Here is a 19,156-nt window from a genome sequence, read left to right on the forward strand (position 1 = left end):
GAGTCCTTTTCTATAAAATGAAAGACCATTGATGTTATTCGAGACACAAGTGCAGTCTTCAAAGTTTTGGGGTAGAAAATACTAACTATTAGGTATAAATGTTCAACATATTACTGTTGAAGGGTATTGCAACCTTCACTGTGGATAACCTTGATGAAATTGGTGAATACTTTCTTGTAAAAAGGCGTCACATGACATAGTCTATGGTTTCATATTTTTTTAAAGCTCTGAAGAAAAGAATATCCGATTTGTATCCCAAATCGGTCATCACTGACTGAAGGATTTCCATTGTGAAACTTTAAGTGTCAACGAAGTCGACATGATGAACAATCCCCCTTTTGTAATAAAGGTCGGGAGTACCTGTTAAATCCATTGTGATATAGTTTGAAGTTGAATAAAGTCGTGTCTCTTCTCCTGTTGCAAAACGATAATGTAAATCAAAAACAACATTATAAATTTACAAATGTTTAATAATACCGTTATAAAATTACCATAAAGCACGCGTGGTTACACATTATGCATTGAATGTGTAACACCCCATTTTCACCTTATAGTATAAATAATCAGTCACGTAAATAGATGTATTTGATAGATGGATATTTAGGATAAATAATCTTGACGAAGGTCCTAGTAATCGCAAAACCAAGAGCATACATAGAAAGAACGTCCAAATCTGACTTCATAAGAGAAAGTTATGATTTTTAGAAGTTTCAGCGTAACAGTATATGACCCAGAAACCGAAATAGAGACAGGACGATTGTTAAGACAAACAATCTAAATGAGAGTTGTAGATCTCATCCATATGATTATGTCGATATGAAGACAGTAGAGAAAGAAATTCATATGAGAGAGTTATCATTTTATACGGGCTTTAACAGTCTAAGCCTGTTAAAAATAAAAATTTAAAAATAAAGTCAAAATTAGCAGACGGAGTCTAAATGAAAGTTTTAGATCTCGTCGATAGCTACACGTGGATATAAAGAATGTCAAAAACGGAGTTCGTATGGAGAATTTACGAATTTTTGAAGTTTCCCTAGTGCACCTCGCACAAAAAATGTGTTACGCTCACCTTCTAGAAGCGGCCACGCTGCAGCAGCTAATGCTCCACATGTGCCATGCTCTAAGAAGGACTCTTGCCGACCAAGTCTATGCGAGACATGCACCTGATCTCTATGTGGAAGGCACGTCGACTATAAATAGACATGTCCCCTTTCATTTGCTCTCATCCCTCCACTCTGTTTTCTCAATCTGGTCCAACTTTTTATGGTACTTCTTTGGGGGATTTGGTTTGTGCAAATCCGAGGCATTAGGTTTGTGCAAATAGAAGTGCTCGCTATCTTCCCCGTTTTCACTAGGATCCTTATAAGTTAAGGTACACTTTAAGTGTACCTTATATTTATATTCCTAGACGTTGTTACGGATGTATAAATAAGATTTATTACTAAATCCATTTATGATGTTGATTGGTCTACTTATGGGAGAGGTGTCTAGAATGGTCATGTTGGCTTGGTTGGATTTTAGAAAGGCTATATGCCGAAATGATCTTGCCTCCCAATTGTCTGGCCTGGCTAATCCTTATTTGATAGAAATCTCAGTATTCATTGGAATTAGTGAAAGATATAGCTTTCGTTTCTAGATAGTCATAAAGATTAATAGGTTAAAGTATTATAGATTAATACTTGTTCGGAGCGTTATCCGCCAGTTGAGTCACCAGTAGAATCGCCCAAATAGTTGTCAATCTTCAGAGTAATTATGCAGGTAAGTTACCTCACTATACTTGTACTACAATATATATATATATATATATATATATATATATATATATATATATATATATATATAAGGATATAAGAACTAGTAGGGTAGGCTGGCAATAGTTAGTTGCCTAGTTGTGGACTGTTTATTTGTTTGTTATATATATGTTGAAATGTTATGTGGAGAGTTGAGATAGCGAACCAGCTTTATGTTGAAGGCAAAGGGGTGAGTTGATGGCAATAGAAACTTAAGCGATTGTGAAAAGGGCAATAGCAACTTAAGTGATTATGAGCCTAGATACTCAAAAGGAGAGGTGATGGCAATAGCAACTTAAACGATTGTGAGCCTAGAAAATGGCAATAGCAACGTAAGCGATTGAGCCTAGATACTCGCTATATATGCATGTATATGTATTGTGATATATGGTATTTTGGGGAAGTCACTAAGCCTAGCGCTTACCCGGTTGTTATAAATATTTTTTAGGCACTTCATTGGTTCAGAAGAAAGGTAAGGTTCGATTGTACACATGTGCATTTGCAACATGTTCTGCTAAATGTAATTATACTTTTATATATTAATAAATAAAATGAAAAAAATTGGGTTGAAAATCAGGACGTGACAAGTTCATACTAGAGCCTTGGTTTGAGCGAACCGGATGAACACTCGTGTAATTCCAAACTCAAACTAAGGATCTGAGTAAATTAACAAAATCTATTTATAAAAAAAGAATAAAACAAGAATGCGATGCGTATAGTCAGCCAGAGCTTAGAAAGGAAAGTGATTTGCAAAATATCAATATTAGTTATATCTGCTGATATATGAATTGTTAGAAATGCATGCTAGTATGTAGGCTAGGGATCTTTTCAGGAATTGCTAGATTAGAAGTTGTCGGATACTTAAGATGCCTTATAGCCTAGGGATTTGCTTGCTAATTGCTGCTTAGAATCTATATTGATATTAATTAGTTATTTGACAAATACATTAGGTTTCACGCTCCTAGAATTAAGTATTTTTAGATTGCATAATTTGGTGCTATTGCGCAACTCTCATTGAGTCCAACCGTTGTAGTATCGGATCATTCAGTCAATAGACTGTTTGATTTTAGCGACATGCAATCATATTAATAAAATAATTAGTTAGTATTGGTAGAAGTTCTTCCTCGGAAAGTAGTAGGTTAGAGTAAGAGTAATCCTAAAAAGAGAGTCTAGGGAGTTGAATATATGGTTGATAGGGCATATATTCATGCGGTAGGGTGTCGGTAGAGACAAAAAACCCTAACGGATTCTAGGAAGAACTTTTGTATGTGCTCGTTAGGATATATACATATATCTTTAGTGATCGTCATGTGTAGTGTTGTGTAGTTACTTGGATAATGTGGGACAATTTTTGGGATAAGTATGAGTAGGTGTGAAAGGTAGTATAGACCTATACTACCTGAAGCATAGGAATCACACTTGGATTGAGAAGAGTCACAAAGTTCCAAAAGCAATGGTAATTTAGTAGATAGTGTGTCTAAAACTATAAATTTGTCTTGCGTTATTTTCCTCATTACTTTTCATATGGTGATGTCTAGGAGAGTGACTCTAAGTTCGGGCCCAAGTGGCCATGAGGGACCGAGTCCGAATAAAGTAGATTGACATAAGTGAGTTGGTTCTAAGAACCTTGTCTGACATAGTGTGAACTTTAGTTGCGAGATTTAAGCAAGTGATAATCACAGGGATCGGCAGAAGAAATTACAGCCTTCGTCAAAGCTAAACAATAGTTAGAAATGTTACCTGTAATGAGGTGAGTGCACCACATTAGGACATGAGGGAAGGATCAAAATGTTAGTACAAAGAGGATAAGATAGATAGAGGGTGTCTTCTGCATTAATGGTTGTCTCACTGAGACAATAATTTAGCCTTATAGGAACTTTTATAGCAAAAGGTTGTCAGGATATGTGGTGACAAGTTCTGTTTATATTAACAAAATGTCAATTGCACGCAACAAAGCAGGGAACCCTAAGATTGGACCAGACAAGGCATTACTGCACGAGTGGATTTCTGCTGAATTATCACCTACCTTACTAGAAGAATTACCTAGTGTCGTGTGACAGGTTGGTCGTCAGGTTCAAGGTGTTGGATAAGGTGTCTAAGTCCATAACTATATTTGGTATGTACTTGACCCGAACCGACATGGTCCATTTGGGTTGCACTTTACCGGAACAATTTGTATGAATAGTCTTTTGAGAATAGTATATTTATGATTTATTAATATATCATAAGTTATAATATATTAATATGAAAGCATATTATTTAATTAGTATTGGTCAAGAATTAATTTGGAATTAATTTAGTGATCAAAAGAGACTAATTAAATATGGTCTCTTATATATATATATATATATATAGAACGGGCCAATGTTTATTTAGGATGGGCTAAGCTTGCATGGAAGTCCATGGATAGCCCATGGAGCTTTTAACCCATGGATCCTATGTAAATGAAAGGTCAAGGGTATTAGGGTTTACATGGATGTAACCCTAATCCATCATACTATATAAAGAGGTCTTTGGCACTTGAAATTGGCACTAGTGTGTGAGGAAAAAGAGCATAGCCGATTTCTAAGAGTGTGACATATTCTCTCAAGTCTTCCAAGGTGTTTTGGTGATTTGTGATTCCATTTGAGGCATCCACATTATTGGTGCTAAGCTCTCAAAACTCCAAGCAATCAACCACAAGAAAAGGTATGCCATTCCACTAGTTTTTATATTACAAGTACCTTATGATATGCTAGTTATGATGAGAACCTTGGAAAATCAAATTTGCATGTATAATAGAGAAAACATAGATCCAAGGTTTATTGGGTTGCATGCACACCATAGGAGTGTTAGAATGCTCAAAACCCATCAGTGGTATCAGAGACTATGCCTGCTTTCTATTATATTGTTGCTTATTTGTGTTTTTTGCAAAACTGTTTTGCTGTCTGACTGCTCAACTCGGCGAGTCCATGAACATACTCGACGAGTTGATACTTTTAGGCATGGACTCGACGAGTCTGTTCATCCACTCGACGAGTCTGTTGCCCAGACAGCAAGCTGTTTGAGTTTTTTTTGGCCAGAATTGGGTTAGGATCATTACCTATAATTGTTTTGAATCATTTAAACTGTTTTTATGATATGGTAATGATTATCCTAATCTAATTACAAGGTAATTATCATAATTTCAAGATTTGTGTTAATATGATTATGCTAAATGTCTTGAATATTGATGATATGAATTATCTTGCACTATTAGTTTGAATATGATCATGCATGCTTTATTTGATTATTATGATTAATTGAATCCATGATCTATGTGTTTTAATGGAGTCCATAATTTGTCCTCAAGTTATGGATTACCAAAAGTCATTTCTTTAAAAGAGCCATTAAAGAACTCATAGGTTACACAAAATGAAGAGTCTTCATTTTAATAGGCCATTAAACTCATAAGTTATGGAGTTGAAAAGTTTTGAAGAGTTTCAAAACTTGTCCTCAAGTTTTGGAATTTGTAAAGTCTCACACAGTTATTAAATACTTTAATTCCAATCCTTAAAATTTTAAAAGTTTAAAATTCAACCCTTATACTATTATAATATTAAAAGTTAATACTTATATATATATATATATATATATATATATATATATATATATATATGTGTGTGTATAAGATTAAAGTCAGTCTTACCGTTAGTAGGCCTCATTCACGAATCCGATCTACAAGGGTGGTATAAGGTTACCGCCTATGAAATGACAGTTTAATGGTTGTCCACTCACCGCTTCCTTGATTGGTGGAGGGTCGTTAGCCGAACGGGTAGGATAGGACACTAATTCTCATTAAGTATAATGATTATTATAAAGTAACTAAATGTTTTATAAATTCCCAATCTTAGTTACTTTAGGAAAATGTGAATTTGGTGCTAACCCATGAAATTACACTTTGTACCTTACCAAGTCGTTATTGGAGCATGTGTGGTTAACCGACACACTAATATGGACTAGTAAGAGTAGCAAAGGGTGACTTAATGTTTATCGTAGATTGGTGGAGCGTGTGTGGTTAACCAGCTGTTAAGCGTGTCAAAGCCAACAAATAAAGTGGTAAAAATAACTCCTTATACACTACTACTTTGTACTAAAAATGTAATACAAGGTAAGTAGGGTCGATCCTCAGAGACACGAGATAAGTGCTTATACCCTTTTTGCGTAAGGTACAAATGAGATCACAAAAGAGGGGGATTTAGATGCAATGATTCAAATAAAGGACTGAAGTAATAAGTAAGCAATTGATTAAGTAAAATAAACTCAAGATTTGTAAGTACTCCAACTCTATGCAAGACTAATTAGCAATGTGATTCAAAGTATGAAATGATATTTGTTTAATTCCATCTAAGTTGGTATTAGAAATGCTAATAAGCTCTAGCAATTCACACTCACCATTTTAATTAATTAAAATAAGCTCTTTAATTAACTCTAATCTAACTAACCTAATCTAAACAAGTTCTTAGAATAGGTGGAAAGATTGCATTATGCTTTGTGTGAATTTTACCAACAACATTCAATACTCCTCATAAGCTTGGAAGTGTAAGAATGTGTGAATTTGATTTATACCAAAATTATTTTAAGAAAGTTCAGTCTAGTGTTTGTTACTTGTTCTATATGACAAAACAATTACAAATTTTGCATATTAGATAACTTGAATGAATCAACCCTAACTCAATTGGCCAAAAAGAACTAGAATTGAAATCAAACCTTCAATTAAAACAAAATGAAATTCACTAGATAGCATTTAAAACAAACACCAAGTCAAATGATTGAATTCACACACATAATTGTCAATACATGAAGTTGGAGAGTTAGGTTTCTAGCCACTCATGACTAGAACAAAGAACAAACCTAGAAGTTGAAATTAAAGTCTTAAAAATTAAAATCCAAATGAAATCCAAGTGTTTTGAAGCAACAATTGCCTTCAAAATGCTCCCCAAAATCGCTTCTAGAATTTCCAAAATCGACTCCCTTCTTTTGGAACCGGTTGCACCTTTTTAGAAAGGAGATAAACTGTTTTAAACTGACGACCTCGTTTACACGGCTCATGTAAATTAACACTACAATTTACACGGCCGTGTAAAAAAAAAAGTAAAATGCTTAATTTGGTCATGCTTTCAAAGTTCGATGCTCGATAGTATGTGTTTACACTGCCCGTGTAAATACAAGGCTTGCATTTACACGGCCGTGTAAACCTCTGAGAAGCTAAAATCTTCATTTCTTTGCTATCTCCCTCCTCGATGCTCCACAAGTCCCGAAACTTCATCCATATCTCTTATTCAGCACCTCAACTAAGATCCCACCTTCAAAAGTCCCTGAAATATCACAAAAGTGTGTGAATGGAATTGCATCATGAAAAATCCTGAAAAATATGCAAAATGCATGAGTTTAAACCTAAATGCAATGCACTTTTATGGAGTAAAACTACAAAATGGATGCATGAAATGCACCTAAAAAATCTCCCCAAGCTTAAACCTTTCTTGTCCTCAAGAAAGAACAAGAAAAATTTAGACCGGAAAAAATAAAATAAAAGAGAAGAAAAGAAAATCAAAGTCAAAACTTTTGAAACTTAATGCAAGAAATCAAAACAAACATGAAAAAGATCCAACCCAATTAGCCCTGTTTTTATTTTTTACCAAAGTTTAGAATGTACCTGTCGTGCCTTGAGTCAACTTGGATTTAGTCTCAAATTATATAACAATAGAAATAAGACTTTAGGCACTCCCTAATGCAACTCAACAGAATCAAAGATCACAACACTTGTTCCCTCTCAATATCATCAAGTCAATTCATGGAACAAATTATGGTCTTATTCTCGCGAAATTGTATGTGACAAAACATGATCAATCATCTTTGTTTCACAAAATATAAAAATGACCAACTCCAACTATTTGTTGATTAACAACAATCTTTTTCTAAAAAATATCTTCTTAAAATTCCTTAATATTTACCCAGATTGGTTACAAACTTCAAACCACTTACACCAGTCAAAGTAATTAACATTCAGTCCCAATGTCATAAGTTCAAATCCAAGTCCAAAGGAATCTTTTGGGAGCCAAGCATTTTTCCTAAACATATTATTCAATTAAACTATAAACACAAATATATACAAACTTCCTAATTACATTTTCCTACAAATAAAGCTCATGGATTTCTTTGAAATCCGTGTAACGGGCTTCCAACCAACACGTCCAGATCAAATGACCTTAGTGTGCTAGATTTAAAAAGATCCCTCGGGTTTACTTGCCCAAACCTCAAAGGCCACAGATTAGCTTTATTTTGTTATTATTAAGTTCATGACTTTCTATGGAACTCGTGTAGCGAACTTTCAACCCAATCAGTCCCAAACAATTTAGCTTTAGGCGATTAGCTGTAGAACACCCCTCAGAGTTTATATGTTCGAGTCCCAAAGGTCACAGATAACTTAATATTAATTTTTTTTATATTTTTATTATTATTATTTTTTATTTTTTTATTATTATTATTATTATTATTATTATTATTATTATTATTATTATTATTATTATTTTTAACACAAAGATAACATATAACACTCTTATAAATTTATTTACTAGGCCTATTTCTTTACATTTTCATCCTTGAATTTTCTATTATGGGACATCTCACGGTCTATTGTTGTGAGGGGCTTCTAGACATTTTAGGGGGACTGAAGTCAACATGCAAAGACCCGTAGGTATAGTTGGAAGATGTGTCCCCAAGCAATGTATATAAAAGGGAATGAGTAGAAAGGACTTTTTAGAGTGCTGGAAGGCTCGGGACATTGAAATTTTGTATTCTTTTTATGAATTTTTGAATTTGGCATTTTGGGTTCAATTGAGCACTTACTACTCATAAGACCAGTCATGCGTTCCAAAGATTGACTCATACATGCTATTATGCTCCAATGTTGACAATCTTATCACTTTCTGTTTTGCACAAGTAGCTTCGGGAGGTGTGTGCGTGTGCGATTAACTTGCTTTTAGATTTTCAATAAAAAGAGCAAGTCTAATATCAAGGCATACGACTCACTTACCAGCTCAACTGTTTTGAGAAGATTCGACTGCTTGGGATTGGATCAATTTTTTTTAAACAAATGAATACAATGCAAAATTTTAGATGCAAAATGCAAAGAATAATAAAAAAAAAGTAGAAAGAAAATCTTTTTGGTTTTTGAAAAATTTTCTATGCAGAAAAATGAAAAAGAAAAAGAAAAATAATGCAATATGTATAAAACTACATGCAACCTACATGCAACGTGATCTATTCATAGATGGATGCCCCTCCTCAAGCTTAAAATAAGCATCGTCCTCGATGCTTGGAGAGAGGCACAGCCGGCCTATTGAGAGCCAGGCGGTGGAGGATGTCATGGGAACTGTGAAGGATAATCAGTAGGATAATATGGAGGCCATTGGGGTTGGGATGATGATGGTTGCTTTTGTGTGGGAAGGACAAGTACTCGATGGAGATCGCTCAGCAAGTAATGTATGTTTCGGTTATGTTGCTCCTGAAGGGCCCATCGCTGATCCTACTTGGCCGACCGCAGCTCCTGCTGGGCCCATCGCTCCTCCTAAAGATTACGGTAGTCCTGAAATTCGGAAGTGTTTTCAGCAACACCCGTATAAATCTCTCCTACTTCCTGCTGGAGACTCGTGTAATGGTGGTCTTAGCGTGCAAACTCGCCCATGTAAAGGTTATGTTTGGGAAAGGGAATGGAGCGAGACGAGCTGGAGGCACCTGCAGTTGGGGCAGGAGGAGGAATGGTTGGAGGTCTACGGGTTGCAGTAACACCCAAGTTGGACTGAAGATGCCAATCGGTAGATGGGATGTCATTATCCAAAGTGAGTATCTTCTTATTTCTGCTGTCGATACGTAGATACTCTTTATCATCTACGGTCCAATGAACATCCCCATTGGGATGGCGGTGAAAGAGGTGCATAGTCTCCATAACATCTATTGATAAACGAGTGCGGCCCGAAATTATATCGGTTGGGTTGTTGGGTAAATGGAGGCCAAGATGTTCAGCTATAGTAGAAACCATTCCTCCACAATGAAGCTGACCACCATTGCTCATGGAGTTTTTGAACATTTTTTGGATTACCCAACACCCGAAGTGAGGAACTTCCTCGGGCTTCTGAATCATGCACCATTAGACTTCCAATTCTTTCTTGTTTGCCTTGCTAATCTCTTCTTGAGGAAACAAGAGAGAAGCAATGTTCCGGTGGGTGACCTTAAGGACCGGATGTATGATGCTAGAAGCCTTTGTCGTGCTTGATTAAAACTCGTCTTCACAAGAGATGCGTGTCCAAAATCTTCCGCAGCTTTGCTCAAATATGAGATTTTTTCTACCCTTTGCCGTATACACATCCATTTTTGCTTTAGGAGCACCAATAATATCACAAAGGGTGTCAGCATGAATCTGATGAGATTGATTGAGCAAACAGAAGGTAAGGATGTGTGTTTGGTATTCAAAGGAGATTGATGACAAGAGTTCCAACATGGGTGTTTGATAGCTTACTGCATGGAGATTCAATAAACCTTCCCAACCTATGTGTTGGGTTTTGAGCATACTAACACTCCTAAGGTGTTCATGCAACCCTATAAACCTTGGATCTATGTTTGTCTAAAATACATGCAAAATAATTTTCCAAGGTTCATAACCTATCTAGCATGGCATGGGGTACTTTTAAACATAAAAGATACTAGAAGAATTACATACCTTTAGTAGTGAGTTGATTCCTTAGGAGTTTGAGAGCCTAGCACCAATGATGTGAATGCCTCAACTGGAAATCACAAATCACCACAAACTTGGAAAACTTATGAGAGAGTATACTAACACTCTAGAAATCGGCCACTCTTATGCACACACACATAGTGTATTTTCAAGCACCACAAGCCTCTTTATATAGTGTAGATGATTAGGGTTATGAACCATGCAAACCCTAATAACCCATGTCTTTTCCTTTTCCAAGGATCCATGCGTTAAAAGCTCCATGGATCATCCATGGACTCCCATTTAAGCTTAGCCCATTTCCTAATGAGTGTTAGCCCACACCATATAAATATAATAGCCCATTATTTAATTAGTCACCTTTTGATCACTAAACTAATTCATAATTAATTTAAGACCAATACTAATTAAATAATACGATTTCATATTAATATATTATAACTTATAATATATTAATAAGTCACAAATATACTCTTCTCATAATATTATCCATAAAAATAGTTCGGGTGAAGTGCAACCCAAATGGACCATGCCGGGTCGGGTCAAGTATATACCAAATAAGTTATGGACTTAGACACCTTATCCAACACTATGTTCTTCAAGAGCTTGTGGACACCTTTATAGATATGAAGGTCCTTAAGGGCTTGGATGTCCACAAATTTTTGTGCTCCTTTTACCATTCGAATAAGGCTTGCATACAAAATCTCTTGTTGATTGGACTAAAAAATAAGACCAAATTCATAGGGGTTTTCCATGGAATGTTGGTCTTGTTCATCATTGGTCTCTTGACCACCCATATGTGAGGTCCTAATTCTAGCCCTTTTTCCACGGGAGGCCATATCCCAATGAATTCAACAAAGTTTTGCACACAATGTAGGACAATTTTGAACTCTAGAGTATGCACAACAACTAGCAATATCACCAATAATCACCCCAAAAGAATGTGGTTCTAACTATATGCACAAAGTAAAGAGTTTGGAACAATTATACCAATTTGTGGTTGAAAATGGTGTTAGGGTGATGTCCAATGCTTCCCTAAGCTTTCCCCAAGCTTATCCTTGGAGCTTTATTTTTGAAGCAAAATTGAGGAAGATTGAATGTTTTTGAGGTTGTTTTTGAAGGGGCAGTAGGGAGGAGAAGAATCGCAGGCTTTGTGAAAAGAATGAGTAAAAAAATCGAGTTTTAGGCTTAAAATCGTCCAGCTCTGTTTTTATGTTTACACGGCCCGTGTAAACACAAGGGTAAAATTTACACGGCCATGTAAATGTTGCGTCTGATCTGTGCTGGTCTGATTGTTTACACGGACCGTGTAAACCATAAGCATAAGTTTACACGGCCGTGTAAATCTCTGAGAAGGCCAAAAAATTTTGATTTTTTCACTTTTTAAAATTGCAACCCGCTAATCCACTACTCCCCGGAAAATGATTTTTTTACCCTCTTTAAACATGAGAAACAACTTGGAAACTTGAAAACGAAGAAAATATGACAGAAAAATAAGAAATGAGAAAAATACCCCCGGGTTGCCTCCCGGTTAGCCGCCCATTTTTAATGTCGTTGGCTCGACTTGGACCCTAATTATTTGTCAATCTTGGTACTTTGGATCCGTTACTTCCTCCACTTCTTCGTTTTTGACTTGAAATCCTTCATAATAAGGCTTCAATCGATGACCGTTTACCTTAAACATCTTCCCGGTTTTCTCACTTGTGATTTCTATTGCACCATGCTCAAAAACATTAGTGACAACAAATGGTCCCACCCAACGGGACCTTAATTTACCAGAAATCAATTTAAAACGAGAATGGTAGAGTAATACCTTTTGAACATTTTCAAATACCTTGCGTGCAATCATCTTGTCATGGTATGCTTTTGTCCTTTCTTTGTAAAGGACTTCATTCTCATATGCTTCATTACGGATCTCCTCAAGCTTTTATATGTAAAGCTTCCTCTTCTTTCCCGATTCACTTAGATCCAGATTGAACTGCTTGATTGCCCAATAGGCTCTATGCTCCAACTCAACGGGTAATCGACATGGCTTTCCAAAAACAATGCGATATGGAGACATCCCAATTGGAGTTTTGAATGCAGTGCGGTACGTCCACAAAGCATCATCAAGACGTGTACTCCAATCTTTCCTTGCTGTATTCACTGTTTTCTCCAAAATACCCTTGATCTGTCGATTGCTTACTTCGGCTTGTCCATTCGTTTGTGGATGGTATGTTGTGGAAACTTTATGAGTAACACCATATTTCTTCAGAACACTCCCGAGCACACGATTGCAAAAATGTGTACCACGATCACTGATTAAGGCCTTTGGAGTACCAAATCTGGAAAAGATATTAGCCTGCAAAAAATCTATCATAACTTTTGAATCGTTAGTACGGGTAGCTTTTGCTTCTACCTACTTGGAAACATAATCCACAGCCAAAAGAATATATGTAAAACCAGAAGATGATGGAAAAGGTCCCATGAAATCAATGCCCCAAACATCGAAAATTTCACAAAGTAAAATGGGATTAAGGGGCATTTGGTTCTTTGAGCTTAAAGAGCCCATCCTTTGAAATTTAGCACAGCTTGCACAAAAGACATAAGAGTCATGGAAAATACTTGGCCAGTAAAATCCACTCTCTAATACTTTTCTTGTAGTTCTTTGAGGACCAAAATGCCCTCCATAAGCATAAGAGTGACAAAATGCTAAGATAAAAGATACCTCATGTTGTTCCACACATCATCTAATCATTTGATCAGCACAATATTTCCACAAATATGGCTCATCCCATACATACCTCTTGGCTTCTTTCTTGATTTTATCTTTTTGCCATCGAGTCAAATATGGTGGAAATTGATTTGTGACGATGTAGTTCACAATATCGGCATACCATGGAGCAACTTTTGTTGAAAATAGATTCTCATCCGGAAATGCATCATGAATGGGAGTTGAGTCATCGGGAGAAACAATCTTGCTAAGATGATCAGCCACAAGGTTTGACTTTCCGCTCTTATCCTTGATTTCAATATCGAACTCTTGTAAGAGTAATATCCATCGAATGAGTCTAGGATTCAAATCCTTCTTTGCAAGTAGGTATCTAATAGTTGCATGATCAGAATAAACAATCACTTTAGAACCTAACAAATATTGATGAAATTTAACTAAAGCAAAGAGAATAAATAGAAATTCTTTCTCAGTTGTTGAGTAGTTGGCTTGTGCACTATCAAGTGTTTTTGAGGCATAATAAATGACATTAGGAACTCAATCTTTTCTTTGCCCTAACACTGCACCAACTGGCATAATAAATGGCATCATACATGATTTCGAAGGGCAAACTCCAATCTGGTGATTGGAGTATTGGTGCTGATATTAACAACTTCTTCAACTGATCAAAAGCTTTCTTGCATTCCTTGGAAAATTCGAATTCTGGATCTTTTTGTAGGAGCTCACACATGGGACGAGATATCTTGGAAAAATCTTTGATGAATCTTCTATAAAATCCTGCATGACCAAGAAATGAGTGTACCTCACGAACACAAGTGGGATAAGGTAAAGATTTAATGACATCTATTTTTGCTTTGTCTACCTCTAGACCCTTAGAAGACACAATATGACCCAGTATGAGACCTTTGTCAACCATAAAATAGCACTTTTCATAATTCAAAACAAGGTTGGTCTCAATACATCTTTGCAAATTTTTTTTCAAATTGCCCAAACATTCATGAAAAGAATTACCATAAACTGTGAAGTCATCCATAAAAACTTCAATGATTTCCTCAACATACTCCGAGAAAATACTTACCATGCACCGTTGAAAAGTGGCGGGAGCATTGCAAAGTCCAAAAGGCATTCGCCTATATGCAAATGTTCCGAAGGGACATGTGAAAGTGGTTTTTTCTTGATCCTCGGGTGCAACGGGTATTTGATGGAAACCGGAATACCCATCCAAGCAACAATAATGAGTTTTTCCCACAAACCTTTCCAACAATTGATCAATGAAGGGAAATGGGAAATGGTCTTTCCGGGTTGAGGAATTGAGTCTTCTATAATCAATGCAAGCCCTCCACCCGTTTTGCACACGGGTGGGGACTAATTCACCTTGGTCATTCTTTGTAACGGTAATACCTGTCTTCTTTAGTACAACTTGGACCGAGCTTACCCATTTGCTATCCGATATAGGATAGATCATCCCCGCATTCAACAACTTCAAAATCTCTTTCTTCATAACCTCCATCATTGGAGGGTTCAATCGCCTTTGAGCTTCTCGGTAATGCTTGTAATCTTCTTCCATAAGGATCTTGTGCATGCAAAGTGAAGGACTTAGCCCTTTGATGTCGGCTATAGTCCACCCAATAGCTTCCTTATACTCCTTTAAGGTGGTGACAAGCTCTTCTTCTTCTTCTTTTATTGATAACTTTGTGGAGATGATCACTGGCAAAGTCTTTTTCTTTCCAAGATACACATATTGGAGATGCTCGGGTAAAGTCTTGAGTTCCAATTCCGGTGCCTGCACAATAGATGGAACAAGTTTCTCATTAGGCATTGGTAATTTCAGCTTTTGAACATCAAACCTCATTTTATTCTTTTGGTCCATGCAAGATACAACTTCCAAAATCTCTTCATCAACTTAGAATTGGTTGGAAAGTTTTTCCACTTCATCCTTTTGAAGATTCCTGTCTAAAATGAGAGCTAACACATTGAGATTAGACAAATCAAAACACTCTTCTGTTAATGGTTCAATAACATCCACAAAATTCAAAGATGAAATATCACTTGGATATCTCATAGCATCATAGATGTTGAAATTTATCACTTCCCCATCAAATTCCATGGACAATGTACCATCATAAACATCAATTTTTGTCCTGGCTGTTTTCAAAAAGGGTCTTCCTAGAAGAATTGAACTCAAATTTGGTGAATCATCATCATCCATGTCAAGGACATAAAAATCTGCTGGATATACTAATTCATTCACTTGGACTAACACATCTTCCAGCACACCTTTTGGATGTACTAAATATCTATCAGCCAATTGAATGATTACCCCAGTCTTCTTCAATGTGCTAATATTTAAGGTTTTGAAAATAGAATATGGAAAAAAATTGATAGAAGCTCCAAGGTCTAGCATAGCTCGTGGAACATGAAGATTTCCTAACTTGCAAGGAACCGTGAAAACACCCTGATCCTTACATTTTTGAGGTAATCTTTTCTGTAACACTGCAGACACATTTTCACCTACCTGGACTGTTTCATTTCCTTTTAATCTTTTCTTAGATGTGCATAATTCCTTAAGGAATTTAGCATATCTAGGGACTTGTTTGATGTCATCAATTAGAGGAATATTTACCTCAACCTTTCTGAACATCTCCATGATCTCATTGTCCTCCCTCTCACGCTTTGACTTGCTTAACCTTGTGGGAAATGGAGGAGGAGTGACTTTTACTTCAATGGGAACTTGCTTTGAAGGTACCTTTGACTTCTATTCTTCTTTTTCTAACTCCATCTCTTCTTCTTCTTCAATCATCTTTGGACCTTCATATTCTTTTCCATTTCTCAACGTGATGGCACATGCACTATGCTTTGGATTCTTTTCAGTTTGTGCGGGTAGTTTACCTTGTGACTCCAGTTTACTCACAGAAGTGGCGAGTAGAGTCATTTGTTGCTCCAAAGTCTTAATACTCGCATTGGTATCATTTTGAAATGTTTGAGTACTTGTGGCTAAACTTTTGACAATGTCTTCTAAAGACATTCCTGATCCGCTTGAACTGCTTCCTTGTTGCATGTTTTGAGTTTGGAATTGAGATTGATGAGGAGGTTGATTTGGCTGGAAATGTGATTGATAACTTTGTTGATGATGCATTGGATTTTGATATGGAGGTCTTGGTTGATAAGGTGGTGGCGGCCTTGGCTGAAAATTGGCATTGGGTTGATGCCAATTTTGGTTTCTTCTTGGTTGAAAGTTTCCTTGCTGTTGACTTAAAAATCCCATAGCTTGAACTGGCTCTATATCTTCTTGTAACATTGGGCACATATCAGTGGGGTCTCCAACTTGTGTAAAAATACCACAAGGTCTAACTGCTGGTGGTTGCACACCCTTGTCCTTAGCAAGCATCATCACTACTTTGGTCAACTCAGAAAGTTGACTCTTAATTTTTAGGGTTGAAATTTCTTTCACTCCTCTTGGTGCATCACTGTACCATTCTTCTTCTTGACTTGTATGCTTGGACTCTTCTACCATGTTCTTAATAAGAGCTCTGATTTCTGTTGGAGTTTTATCAGCTATGGATCCACCACTTGATGCATTGAGTAATCTCCTATCCCAAGATGACATTCTCTCACAAAAATATTGCAACAACTGATACTCTGAAATCCCATCTTTTGGACATCTTGAACATAATTTCTTGAACCGTTCCCAATAAGAATGCAAAGCTTCTCTCTTTTGTTGCTTGATTCCAATTATTTCCCTCCGTAGGGCTGAAGCTCTCATTTCTGGAAAATATTTGTCCAAAAACATCCTTGCAAGTTCATTCCAGGTTGTGAGTGACCCCGGTGGTAAGTCATATAACCACACCTTGGCTGAATCTTGTAAAGCAAAGGGGAATGCCCTTATCTTCTGTAACTTCATGTGGCTTCATACCCACACAGACAACATAAAATTCCTTAAGGAATTTATGTGGGTCCTTATTCTCAAGACCACGGAATGAAGGTAACAAGTGAATAAGCCCGGATTTCAGTTCGAAATTTATTGCTGCAGGATAATTAATGCACAGAGGTTGTTGGGTAACATCTTGAGTGTCCCACTGTCTAAAGGTTTGTTCAGGTGGTGGATTTGGGGGATTTTGGTGTCCTCCATGGTTGTCTCCCATGGTAGGAGTTGGGATAAAAGTTTCAAATTCGGGAAAAGGTGAAGATGGTGGGGGTGGAATTTTTGGATGTTGGTGAAGATGTGGTTGAAGGATTTGATGAAGAAGCTCCGGACTGTTGTTGTTTCTTTAAAAGTCTGGCTTGCTTCCTTCTTTTTTTTTTTTTGCAGATTTCTCTATTTCCAAATCAACTGGTAAAGGTGTACATGTACGAAAAGATCTTGGCATAAACAATTAGTACTACCGTGTCCCCGGCAACGGCGCCAATTTGTTAAGCGTGTCAAATCCAACAAATAAAGGGGTAAAAATAACTCCTTAAACACTACTACTTTGTACTAAAAATGTAATACAATGTAAGTAGGGTCGATCCTCAGAGACACGAGATACGTGCTTATACCCTTTTTGCGTAAGGTACAAATGAGATCACAAAAGAGGGGGATTTAGATGCAATGATTCAAATAAAGGACTGAAGTAATAAGTAAGCAATTGATTAAGTAAAATAAAGTCAAGATTTGTAAGTACTCCAACTCTATGCAAGACTAATTAGCAATGTGATTCAAAGTATGAAATGATATTTGTTTAATTCCAGCTAAGTTGGTATTAGAAATGCTAATAGGTGGAAAGATTTCATTATGCTTTGTGTGAGTTTACCAACAACATTCAATACTCCTCATAAGCTTGGAAGTGTAAGAATGTGTGAATTTGATTTACACCAGAATTATTTTAAGAAAGTTCAATCTAGTGTTTGTTACTTGTTCTATATGACAAAACAATTACGGATTTTGCATATTAGATAACTTGTATGAATCATCCCTAACTCAATTGGCCAAAAAGAACTAGAATTGAAATAAAACCTTCAATTAAAACAAAATCAAATTCACTAGATAGCATTTAAAACAAACACCAAGTCAAATGATTGAATTCACACACATAATTGTCAATACATGAAGTTGGAGAGTTAGGTTTCTAGCCACTCATGATTAGAACAAAGAACAAACCTAGAAGTTGAAATTAAAGTCTTAAAAATTAAAATCCAAATGAAATCCAAGTGTTTTCAAGCAACAATTGCCTTCAAAATGCTCCCCAAAATCGCTTCTAGAATTCCCAAAATCGACTCCCTTCTTCTGGAACCGGTTGCACCTTTTTAGAAAGGAGATAAACTGTTTTAAACTGACGACCTCGTTTACACGGCCCGTGTAAATTAACACTACCATTTACACGGCCGTGTAAACACAAAAAGTAAAATGCTCAATTTGGTCAGGCTTTCAAAGTTCGATGCTCGATAGTATGCGTTTACACGGCCCGTGTAAATACAAGGCTTGCATTTACACGGCCGTGTAAACCTCTGAGAAGCTAAAATCTTCATTTCTTTGCTATCTCCCTCCTCGATGATCCACAAGTCCCAAAACTTCATCCATATCTCTTATTCATCACCTCAACTAAGGTCCTACCTTCAAAAGTCCCTGAAATATCACAAAAGTGTGTGAATGGAATTGCATCATGAAAAATCCTAAAAAATATGCAAAATGCATGAGTTTAGACCTAAATGCAATGCACTTTTATGGAGTAAAACTACAAAATGGATGCATGAAATGCACCTAACACCGGCACATCGATTAGGTGATAAAGTTAAGGGTACCAAGTTAATTTGCATGGTTATTCACACCTTGTTTGTGATGCTCGACAGCCCGGTCACAAACTTGAAGGGCACAATCGAGATTTAAACATGTCATTGAAAAGTTGAATGAATCTCAAAAGAATCTAGGAA

The 19,156-nt window shown here is 36.4% G+C and overlaps 2 protein-coding genes across 2 annotated transcripts; both read right to left on the reverse strand.

Moving 5' to 3' along the window:
• Positions 1-15,152: 15,152 nt before the first annotated feature.
• LOC145157729 (uncharacterized) lies at positions 15,153-15,896 on the reverse strand. Its single transcript, XM_079076727.1, has one exon. The coding sequence runs from the start codon at positions 15,894-15,896 to the stop codon at positions 15,153-15,155; it is 744 nt and encodes a 247-aa protein (XP_078932853.1).
• A 108-nt stretch (positions 15,897-16,004) lies between these two features.
• On the reverse strand, positions 16,005-17,150 carry LOC145157730 (uncharacterized). Its single transcript, XM_079076728.1, has one exon. The coding sequence runs from the start codon at positions 17,148-17,150 to the stop codon at positions 16,005-16,007; it is 1,146 nt and encodes a 381-aa protein (XP_078932854.1).
• Positions 17,151-19,156: the final 2,006 nt, after the last annotated feature.

This window comes from Lactuca virosa, chromosome 2, assembly GCF_052849685.1.
Source record: "Lactuca virosa cultivar CGN04683 chromosome 2, Lactuca_virosa_CGN04683_v6, whole genome shotgun sequence".
In the NCBI taxonomy this organism is placed as follows: domain Eukaryota; kingdom Viridiplantae; phylum Streptophyta; class Magnoliopsida; order Asterales; family Asteraceae; genus Lactuca; species Lactuca virosa.

Excerpts from the sequence above, each read along its gene's own strand:
- LOC145157729 (XM_079076727.1), bottom strand. The coding sequence starts at position 15,896 with ATGGAGATGTTCAGAAAGGTTGAGGTAAATATTCCTCTAATTGATGAC.
- LOC145157730 (XM_079076728.1), bottom strand. The coding sequence starts at position 17,150 with ATGAAGTTACAGAAGATAAGGGCATTCCCCTTTGCTTTACAAGATTCA.